The sequence below is a fragment of the Monodon monoceros genome, unplaced genomic scaffold (genome assembly GCF_005190385.1).
Source record: "Monodon monoceros isolate NGI ecotype Baffin Bay Population unplaced genomic scaffold, NGI_Narwhal_1 Super_Scaffold_18, whole genome shotgun sequence".
In the NCBI taxonomy this organism is placed as follows: Eukaryota; Metazoa; Chordata; class Mammalia; order Artiodactyla; family Monodontidae; genus Monodon; species Monodon monoceros.
Genome location: NW_021703774.1, coordinates 24,112,826 through 24,124,887, shown reverse-complemented (window position 1 = coordinate 24,124,887; position 12,062 = coordinate 24,112,826). Strand labels below are relative to the sequence as shown.

General features: G+C 35.6%; 1 protein-coding gene across 3 annotated transcripts in view; it reads right to left on the bottom strand.

The window, feature by feature from the left end:
- AHCTF1 (AT-hook containing transcription factor 1) overlaps positions 1-12,062 on the bottom strand; it is an 82,007-nt gene that overhangs the window by 27,263 nt on the left and 42,682 nt on the right. For all 3 annotated transcript variants that reach the window (XM_029228741.1, XM_029228742.1, XM_029228740.1), the window contains exons 17-21: positions 11,136-11,229; positions 9,565-9,688; positions 9,373-9,429; positions 8,411-8,557; positions 7,661-7,848 (exon numbers count right to left, since the gene is read on the bottom strand). In XM_029228741.1, coding sequence (XP_029084574.1) covers positions 7,661-7,848; positions 8,411-8,557; positions 9,373-9,429; positions 9,565-9,688; positions 11,136-11,229 — 610 coding nt within the window. The remainder of the gene's footprint in view (positions 1-7,660; positions 7,849-8,410; positions 8,558-9,372; positions 9,430-9,564; positions 9,689-11,135; positions 11,230-12,062) is intronic.

Genomic DNA, 12,062 nt, shown 5'->3' with positions numbered 1-12,062 from the left:
TCAGGGACCATCTGTACCCAAGAGTTCAAGAAGACAAAAAACTAATGTGGTCTGCACGGTACTGAAAGATTAAAGCGAGGTTCTTAAGGAGGTGACACTCAGCATGAGAAGAGCGGAAAAGAAAATGAGCAAAGACCTACAGACAGAAACAGCATACTGTATTGATGGGAAAATAAAGGACTTAGCTTAGTAACAGACGATTTTGGCTGATCTACAGCAAGATCTGACTGGAGAACTTGGGTCAAATTAGACAGTTTTAGATAACATGTGGGGCTGCTGAAACATCCTTCTGTGGGCAATAAAGTGTTAAATGAAGCAGTGTTTCTCATGATACACTGTTAAGCAGAAATAAGCTTAAAACAGCATGAATGGGCTTCGCTGGTGGCGCAGTGGTTGAGAGTCCGCCTGCCGATGCAGGGGACACGGGTTTGTGCCCCGGTCCGGGAAGATCCCACATGCCGCGGAGCGGCTGGGCCCGTGAGCCATGGCCGCTGAGCCTGCGCGTCCGGAGCCTGTGCTCCGCAACGGGAGAGGCTGCTACAGTGAGAGGCCCGCGTACCGCAAAAAACAAACAAAAAAAACAGCATGAATAACTATAATTTCTAAAAATTAATCAATAAACAAAGCCTATAAATGTTTATGTATTTATTTAGATAACAAAATGTCTTGAAAAATATACACTAAGATTAACAATGATTAATCTTGACAGGTAGAATTTTTGGAAGGGCTGATAACTGTCAAGTCAGAAGCAGGGGTAGAATAAAAAATGGCAAGCAGATAGGAATAATTTTCTAAAAAAAAAAAATCATCATTCCTAATTTTAAGTGAATAATTTTGATTTTAATAGGCATCTTAATTAAAAAGCTTTAGCTATAGTTTTTATTGAAATAAAAACAAAAACTGAAAGAAGGACTTATAAATAAATAACTGACCCTCGTAAGAAACACAGAATGTGTGAACAAAGTTACAGCAATTAGTATTCATAATGAAAATGCATCTGAGGAAATTTTGGCAGCACTGTCCCAGACTCCCACTAGACACAAAGTTTCCTGGGGAAGCAAATCCCACTGCTGGCAGTTCAGGGCCCTGTTAATTTTATTGTTTGGGGATTAGAATATTTTAACGTATTCCACAGAACTTATAAAACTAACGACCCAAATAAGTAAAACATTTGTGGTGTATTCCCTAAAAATCTGCATCTGAAATTGCCTTCCACTTCTTCTTCTACCAGGACAGGCATGACAGTGTAGTTGTTATAACCTGAGTATCTAAGAGGACTAATTTTTTTCCTAAATCAAAAATCTGGGAATGTTAAAATGAGCACACCATTTTTGTAGAAAGAAAAATAGCTAATGAGGATGAATGAACACCTCACCATTAATTTTAATATAAAGAAATAGATGAAGTGGGTATAATAAAATCTTGGTATCTGTTGAACTTGATTTAGGATGGGTGTATGGAATAGTCATTGCACTATTCTACTTTTTGTGTATTCTGGAATCTTCTTACAAAATGCTTACACCAAAATAAATTTCAGATGTATCAAAAATTTAAATGATAAAACAAAAAACATGGAATGGTAATAGAAGCAGTGAGAGGATTAAATAATAATATTGAAGTGGAAAAGACACAAAAGTCATAAAAGTACTGGTCATTCTGACTTCATAAAATAGCTCTTTATGAAAAGATGTGTTCAATTATTATAGTGAGATCATATTAATATTACCATTTTCACCTATCAGATGGATAAAACTGATAGGTGAAAATGGTAATATTAATATGATTAATTATTATTAGGGGGGTTAAACTGGCATGACATTCATGGAAGGCAACATGCCATTATCAAAATTACAGTTGCAAATATCCTTTTACCCAGTAATTCCACTTCCAGGATTTTACCTTACAAAATAAATTTGCACTTGTGTAAAATGGGTGGTTACTCACACACAGCAGTGTTTAAAACGGTAAAACATTAAAACCACCTAAATGTTCACTAAGGGAAGCCAGTTAAAAAAATACTGGTACATCCACTCTTTATGTACTATTATGAAATGAATTCCAAACTAGCTTTAAAAGTATATTGCAGAATGATGTACAGTATGCTGTTTGTATTTTTTTAAAAAGGGAGAGGGGGTGAAAATGACATATATACACATTTGCTTAGTAGGTCCAAAACGGCTTAGGAAGGATACACTAGAAATTAACATTGTGTGGGTAGTGGGAGGAAGCTTAGGAGGCTGGGAATTCACTGTGTATCCTTTTGTACCTTTAGAAAGAAGCATGTATTCAAAAACAGAAAGAGCCATATTCTTGCCCCTCTTCCCCCAGCCCATGGATATATATTTTAAGTTTTCCACTTTAAAGTACGATATCTACCCCCAGTTGAGCAGACATACTAGTAGGAGTAAGATTAATTTATTTATGACTGATCAAATATTAATCTAGTAACAGTGAGCATACCTGAAAGCAAAAGACAAATGATAATGTTTTTTCCCAGTTTCTCCCCTAGCAGGAGAAGACACAGTTACCTCCAACTACAAGAAACTGATGCTCCATTTTGGGCCAACACGTGCATAAATTTTAAAATAAGTTTCAAATTCCCGCTCTCTCCTGCTTCCTATGGCAGAAAGGCACGATGCCAGGAAAAGCAGTAAGAAAATCACTTCAACTGATGAAAGGCTAAACTAGCATGTTGATAGTAAAAGTTATTTCAACTTGGCGATACAGCAAGAAGAGAGCCTGAAAAACACTCCTGTGACAAGCTCTAAAAATGCTAGATTGAATATAAACAATCTTTTGAAATGCATCATGGAGATCACAATGAAAAAACAAATTCCAGAGAGGTAAACAAGCAACTACTGGTTTCCAGTGATTAGTGTAAAAGTTAAAATATTTGGAAAAGATATATCATAAATAACAGAATACTGGTATAGCTACATTAACAATTACTCATGATGAAGGTTACTCTATAATAATAAAAGGTTAAAGTCATTTTAAAAAACTCTTATGTATCTAATATTCGACATACAAAAAGTTAGCAGTATTATGAGGAATGAACACATCCTTCATTAGAGTAGGCAACTTGCTATCTATCTATCTATCTACCTATCTATCTATCTATCTATCGCTGCATCGCACGGCATGCAGGATCTTACTTCCCCAACCAGGGATCAAACCCACGCCCCGCTGAAGTGGAAGTGCAGAGTCTTAACCAGTGAACCATCAGGGAACTCCCGCAAACCTTTCTTAATAATTAAGCAGACCACACACATACACACACACACACACACACACACACGTACACATCATTAAGGACATACAAGGATTAAAACCACACAATGAACAAACTTGATCTTTTAGACAAATACACTTGACATCTCACCTAATAAATGAGCAACACATTGACTACTTGTGAATACAAGTCTTAATAAATTTTAGAGGATGGGTACCACATTTATCACATTATGTAGTCACGATGCAATTAAGATAGAAAAGAATAAGATAATTTTTAAACCCACATTTGTAAAGTGAAACTTCTAAATACCTGATAGGAAGAGAAAAAAATCATAATGAAAATTTAAAAATACTTAGAAAGATAATTAAAACTGTGGGATGATGCCACAGCAATAGACAGAACATTCAGATTTGTGTTTTTATATTAGTAAAGATAAAGGGTTGAGAATGAGAAATCATCCAACTTGAGTTAAAAAGCACAACTTGAGTTAAAAAGCACTTCCCTGGGCCTCCCTGGTGGCACAGTGGTTGGGAGTCCGCCTGCCAATGCAGGGGACACAGGTTCGTGCCCCAGTCCGGAAAGATCCCACATGCCGCGGAGCGGCTGGACCCGTGAGCCATGGCCACTGAGCCTGCGCATCCGGAGCCTGTGCTCCGCAACGGGAGAGGCCACAACAGTGAGAGGCCTGCGTACCGCAAAAAAAAAAAAAGCACTTCCCTGGTGGTGCAGCGGTTAGGAATCCGCCTGCCAACGCGGGGGACACAGGTTCGAGCCCTGGTCCAGGAAGATCCCACATGCCGCGGAGCAACTAAGCCCGTGCGCCACAACTACTGAAGCCTACACTCCTAGAGCCCATGCTCCACAACAAGAGAAGCCACCACAATGAGAAGCCCGTGCACCACAACGAAGAGTAGCCCTCGCTTGCTGGAACTAGAGAAAAGCTCGTACGCAGCAACAAAGACCCAACGCAGCCAAAAATAAAAATAAATTTTAAAAAAATTTTAAAAAAAAGCACAGCAGAATAAAACCCACAGGAAGTGGGAAGAAAAGAATAAAGACAATGATTGCACCTATACAAAAAGGTTTTCCAGCTCTATTGTACTTTTATGTTACTAAGGCTGAATACTCAATGTTAACAGCTGAAAATCTAAACCTGTTACTTTGAGGCTATCGTGTACTGTGCATCATGATTACTTTGCAGGTAAACCTATTTGCCAAGCCATAATTGTGATGGTATGTCTATAAATAAAGCTCATACAACTGGAAAGCTACCATCATAATGGTTTTAAAGAAAGATGATCTTAATAAAGAAGTGGTAGGGTTTCCCTGGTGGTGCAGCGGTTGAGAGTCCGCCTGCCGATGCAGGGGACGCGGGTTCGTGCCCCGGGTCTGGGAGGATCCCACGTGCTGCGGAGCGGCTGGGCCCGTGGGCCATGGCCACTGAGCCTGTGCGTCCGGAGCCTGTGCTCCGCAACGGGAGAGGCCACAACAGTGAGAGGCCCGCGTACCACAAAAAAAAAAAAAAAAAAAAAAAAAAGAAGTGGTAGAGGCTAGAGTCAGGCTGGAAAGTTAAATAAATGATGGCAATGACGGTTAACTAAAAAAATTCAATCTACCACCATTTACTAATGACTTACTACCTGCAACTATAATAGTGCTTGCAAAATTTAACCCTCGAAATGTTGCAAGCTGGTCATTATTAACCCATGAGGAAACCTGGGCTCGGAAAGGATAATTTAACTGCTTTTGATCATATTTTAGAATGTAGCAGAATTCAGGTATAAATTCAGATCTATTTGCGTCCAAAGATTGTGCTCTTAACATCTTTGCTACCATCAGCAGCTATTACAGTATCGTTATTTTTTTTAAAGATATAGATTAATAAATAATATCATCATTAATATAAATTCAAACAATAGCTGGAAAACCAAACAACACCTCACTTATCTAGCATGTGGTGAGTTTGGGGAGAGGGTTAGTATTCTGACAGTTGAAGTATCAAAATTTTTTCAGCTATTTTAACTATTGCTATGCAATCATGGCATATGGATGTTAGCAAGACCGCTGTGTAGCCTGACTTGCTTTTAGTTCAAACTTCCCAAGCTTAGCTTTTTTCCATGTTTAAGCACACTGTGGTTAATCATTCTGTTGGATTCGAGATGTAGGCATTTGGGGAAATTAGGTGATTATGTGCTAAACATGGGACATACCTCAGAACTTTGCTTTCTTGAATTAGTCCCTAAAAATCAGCTTGTTTTCTTGTCATTTACTTCTTTCTAATAAAAGTGGAGGGCAGAATATGTATGTAGCTGCATGACCTCCTGAGCAATGAAACATGGCTGCCTTTCTGCACAAGTATCAGTTCAAAAACTAAAGCAGCCTCTTCCTACATTGTTTTCTTACTTTCAATAAAAACAACAAAAAAGGATGAAATCTTGCCATTTGGACAACACAGATGGATCTTGAGGGTATTATGCTAAGTCAGACAGAGAAAGACAAATACCATATAACCTCACTTCAATGTGGAATCTATCAAAAACTCATGAAAAAAGAGATCAGATTTGTGGTTACCAGAGGAGGGGGGTGGGGAGTGGGTGAAATGGATGAAGTGTCAAAAGGTACAAACTTCCAGTTATAAAATAAATAAGTCACGGTAAATAATACTGTATTGCATATTTAAAAGTTGCATATTTAAAAGTAAATCTTTAAAGTTCTCATCACAAGAAAAAAAATTCTATATGTATGGTGACAGATATTAACTAGACCTATTGTGGTGATCATTTTATAATACATACAAATTCAAACCATTATGTTGTACACTTGAAACTAATATAATATTGTATATCAACTATACCTCAATTTAAAAACAAAAACAAAAAAACCCCCACTGTTACTTATCCTAACAGTTGTCTTCTGCCTCTCTAACATTCGAGTCATTCTCCAGTTATAGAACCAGTAATTATCTTAAACATTTACTGAATCTGAAAACATGCTATCTCACAAATGGCATTTTGAGTGGTCCTTTGTTTTCACTCCTGCAGTTACTGTAAAGGACACTTAATAATGCTAGTGTTCTGGGGACTAGATAACTGAGGCTTTATTGTACTTGAGAAATAAGGTTTTGAAATTACACTATATAAAGTTTGTATTATTATAAACATTATTACATAATGTTTGCTATGGCTAAGGGAGAGGAAATGAGAATCTAGCAAAACAGAGAAACATACTCTGGATGAATCAAAGGACAACGGAATGAAAAAGAGGAAAAACCACCAACCTTTCAAAGTTTTTGTCCCTCAATGTTCCAACATCTGCTTTTCTGATGTAAAAGCATTAGTGTGCAAGTACCACCTCTAAAGTCACTTAAGAGTGAGAAGCTTACATGCAACTGAAAAAAATGTACATGCTACTTGCCTACCAAGTACTAGAACTCTTAACCCGTTTATTAAACATTTATCTCCTTTAGCTTCTTTAAATTTTTGTTCTTATATTCATTCTTAATTTATTCGGCTTAGTCAAATACTTCTGCTAACCAAAATTATTTCAACAAGTACTTTTTAGTTCATTACTTCTGAGGACACTGTAAGTTTCAATGTCTAACGAGTCTATTATTAAACTGCAAATCTGTCTGAAATGGAAAGATTCAACCCTCTCTCCTCAGAAATACATCCTGTTTAACCAAAGAGAACAAAGAAAACAACTTTCAGAGTGCTGACACTGAAGTGCTGTATGGTTCATAAATGACAATTTGGGATGAGTAAAGTGCCCAATTTTAAAAAATATAAAAAATGACCCAACCAGTAAGATTGAAAAAAAACAATACAAGTTGAAAAAAATAGTTACGATCTAAGAAATTTCAGCCCCAAACGAGTTTCCCAATTAACTAGGTATTAAGAAAACCCCAAACCCAGATTACTATATTTCCAATCATGCCATTTAACTTGTCAGTTATTATATACATGATAAATATAATTATTATAGCAACAGTGTATTGCTATAATGCAACAAGAAAAATCAAAGAATTGCAACACCCAAGCAATCAAGACTAACAAAAATATCAGAGTACCATCACTGGAATATACCCTCAAAGAGCATAATTTATCAACTCAACATATTTCTAGCTGCTTTTCAGCATAATCAAACTTAAACTGTCCATACAGGAGACTGTCAATATTGCCAGGTAGAAACAAATACAATTTTTAAACCTCAGTTTGATTTCCCCTTTTACTCAAGGTACTTCTTTTCTTCGTCTTATTTTAGATAAAAGGTGCTTTACATTTTTCTTAATGATGAAAAGATGAATAACATAAGAATATCGTGTAATGCAACCAAATCAAAATATACATTGCTACTGTCTATTTCATCAATTCCACTTTATTAACACATGAACAAGAGTTTGACTGTACTTTCAAAATAGGTACTTACCTATTAAAGAGCAAAACAGTGAGGTGAAGGATAACATCACTACTACTGGACACTGTTGGCTTCATTGCTTGAATATATCTGAGGGCTTGTCTGTGCTCACCCTGACCCATGAAGGCTTCAATAATCTTTGAATGTTGCCATGACACAGGTTTTACAGTAGCTGGGTGAAACAGAAGATCCAAACCACTCTGCAAAAATGACATAAAAATTGGTAAATACAAATATAATGCTTTGCTTTTAGAAAAAAAAAAAAAGGCAACATACTAAACCTACATAAACCAAGATAAAACCAATTTAAATACATCTGAAAATATCTACTTTAATCTATGATATTGTTTTATTTTAAATAAAAGCCTTATCAAAAGCCTCATACTTTTGAGACCTTTTTAAGCTAGTATATAGAATCTTTCCATCACCAGTTTCATACATCAATGCCAAATTCTGCCTTCTCTAGTTCACCCAACACACCAACCATATCTCTAACATATCAATCACTATATTTGCACTATTAGTAATTATTTATTTGTTTCCTTCCTTCCTTAGACAGTAAGGAACCTGGGGTTCTAAACTATTTTATCTTTGTACTGCCTAAGATGGTGCTTGGTGAAGGTACTGATTAAATTGAATCCTTAAATTACCTCTGGAAGTAGGTGTCATATCTTTAATATCAAATTTAAATCCAGTTACATATTTTTTCTAAAATTCTAATAATTTACAAAAGCTTACATTATAAGTGAACTACAGACTTACCTCATAGTCATTATGATCTATCAGCCAAAACCCTTGAATAAGTTTAACCTGGCCCCAAGAAATGGCAAAGGCAGTGGGAAATGATTCAATGGAAGTATCCGTTTTGTTTGGAAAGGAATACATAATATCAAGTAGCAAATAAATAGTCTTTAAAAAAGAGGATTAAGGACAATAAACAAAAAGAAAAACTCCTACGTATATATTTGCAATAGGTAGCAACAGAAGATATCAGAAAAAAGGCTTAAGACACTTCTTTAAGTGTTCAGAAAGCCATTATGGATGTCCAGCTACAGAAGTATAGTTTTATTAAACACGGGTACAGCCAATCCCACAACCGACTTCATTCATTCTCAATAGCAAGTACCACCACAAAGGAGATGATCTAAAGCATACTTTCTTCATGAAGTTAGTAGCTTAGCAAATTTAAGAAAGCTATAGACTAAATTCCAGTTATCCAGCAAAACCTGGCAGCCTTTAAGCAAACACATCACTTATTTTATAAATTATTAATAAAACTACACATTTTGACTAAGAAACTGACATTAGTACAAAACTCTTATTTAAGAGACCACAAGGCTCAAACACAATGCCTAAGTAATTTAAGCTAACTTATAATGCATTCATATTCAGCACATGAATTAACCTCAGAGAATGACCACTTGCTAGCAATGTTTTAGAGCAGATGTCCTTAACTTTGGGAGTGTCTTGGACACATTTGAGAGTCTGATAAAAGCCATGAACCCTATCCCTAGGAAAATAAACTTAAAACAAAATTTTGCATAGATTCAAGGTTAACCATAGACCATCTGAACCCAACCAACAGGTCCTGGATTAAGAATCTTTCCTTTAAGACAAATCCAAATGTGAAATTGAGATTGGATGAGATGCATAAGGTTCCCACTAGTCTGACACTGAATGATTTTGGTAATACATGAATTATTTGATAAAATTTTAAAGGATACAACAGAATGCTTGCTTGCTTCGGTAACGTTGTCTAGTAGGTATATGTCAAGTAATGCCTATTAAAAAAAAATTTAGTGCATTGTATATATTCGTTCATCTATGCTCCTTGCTTTCCCAAGCCCATGCCAGGTATGAAAAACCCCGCCCAACTTTGGAGACTAAAAAATGATATCATGTTATTGCAAACCTACATGTAGACTAGTAGGAGGATATTTTCCTGTGCCTCCTTCATCCCGTTTCCACAACTTCTCTACTCGATCTCCTAACTGAGAAACCATTCCATCAATCATCAAGCAATCAGGGTTCCACTTCCCTCTGCAATAAGGGCAACATTAAGGATATTTAGCATTAGTGTTAAATTATTATTATCAAAACAAAAAGCACCAAACTCTTAAAAGTAATGATCTCAACTATCAAAGGCAGAAGAGATTCGAGGACAGGATCCCATCATGAGAAATCCAGATATCAAGGAAAGTTAGTCAGATAAACCCTGAAGAAGCTTCAAGTTTGGTCATCAGCAAGTCAGTCAGTGAAGGTCAGATTCCAGGGAAGAATGTGGTCTAGCCAGCAAAATGCCTGAGGCTTACTTTTTACCATCTTGAGATTACCAAAGAGCATGGCAGCTCAGTATAAAGAAAATAATACTGTAGTTCAATGTCAATATTTTCAGTTTCATCACTTGGACTAGTCTTTTAACCTCATTAATTCCCTGATAATATATATTACTGAGCACCTACAAGGGGGTAAGCAGATATGGACCTTGTCTGTTTCCTCATCTAAGATTAATAACAGCAGGAGCAGTTACTAATTATTGAATGAAATTTTCTTAGGAGTAAGGCACTGTAAGAGGTACCTTGCATATAATATTTTATTTCATCTTTATATTAACTTTATAATTTATGTGACAAATACGATTAGAAAGCTTAGCCAACCTGCTCAAGGACATACACTTTGGAAATAACAGATCTAGAAATTTTCAATATGCCTAATAAATCTCCCAAGCCAATGCTCACTATCGTAGATCAGTTACTCTAAAGTACTGGATCTCCCAACTTGCCATGCGCAGCCTTATACAGATTTCCAAGTGAGTCTGACACAACAAACCCAGAACCAAGGTTTGTGAATCACTGCTCTAAAGGTTCTAAGCTGCTCTACAATTCTGTCATTCCAACCTGTAGAAGAAGGCTATTTATAATCCCAAGGTAGAGCCAAGGCTCTAAACACTACTCTTTTTTCTTCTATTACTTCTATATATTTATTTCAAAGGAACCAACTACATATGTATTTAAAGGGAAGGGGGGAGTATGTATTTAAAGAAAAGAGAAATAAAGGAAATAAAGAAAAAAGTGGTTGAAGTGCTAAAATGCAAATGGTAATGGAAAAATAATGTAAAATAACTAACGTGATATATATTTTATGCTTTAATAAACAGTTGCTTCTAGTCTTTTTCTGTGTAAGAATTCTCAGGAAAAATACATGCTTAAATTATAGAATCTCCTCCAATAAATCAATCATGTGGTAAATAGTTTTATTTAGGAAATAATAAATAGCTATTCTCAAGTTCTAAAATAAAGGTGTAACCATTAGGTCAAGGCAAACATTACAACTAAAATAGTAATGCTGGTGACAAATTCATATACTTTACTGAGAATTCCACCCATTTAATCGTTTTATAACATGATGAATTCTGTTCTGAGAAAGCTTTAACTTCTTACACAAGTAACTTCTAAAATAGTTTTTGAAGGTTCTGGATGTACTATACCTTGATGAACGCTCACACTTCTGTCGACGACTGGTGTAGTAGTTCTGAATTACAGGGTAGTTGTAGCATAACCTTGACAGCTGCACAGCATCATCTAGATGTTTTTTAAAAGTTAGAAGAAAAGCTAGTAATATTTCCAAAATATCCCCCAAATACTTAAAGTTACATACAATGATATTTTACTATAATTTTGTAATGTTGTTCAATTTGCAGGCTTCTTAAAGTAATAAAAGAACACTGCACACCTTTATTAATAGATGCACAAATGAGAAAACTAAGTCTCCCATAAAAGTCTTGTAACAAAAGGAAGCTGGCTTAAAACCATGGAAAAGCTATTCTAGAAAATGATTTTACTCCCTTAGGCACAAATGATAATTTAAAAGCAAGCAAGTTCACTATCTGTTCAAGTAAAACTCTAAGAGAATTATGAAAGAATAAGATCAACAGTAAGTATGCACAGTGGCAGAAGCACTTCTAAGTCCGTGTATCCTGGAAATGCGAGAAGTTGGATACTTTTGTTCTAAACAAATATAGTAAGTCAAATTCTCTAATTCTTGGTATTAGATGAGTTATTAGATAAAGAGGGTATTTAACTGATGGCTAATAATACTGGTTAATAACCATATTAAAAGAACCCTTAAGAGAAAAAGATGGACAAATTAGATTATAAAATTCATAGTTCTATGGATCTAAATTATAGCCAGTGATATCATTGAACCCATCTTCAGAAGCCATGTTTCAGCAAATATTCTTTCCTTTTAACCCAATAAACATGTATGGAACACATGTGTATCAGGCATGGGATGAAGCACTGAAGGTACAAAGTAGGGAAGAATGTAAGAAAAGAAGAATACAAGAAAACATAAGTGAAGTGGTATAAGAAAGGAATCCTGCAACAGAACAACAAAATTATAAAGATTTAAGAAT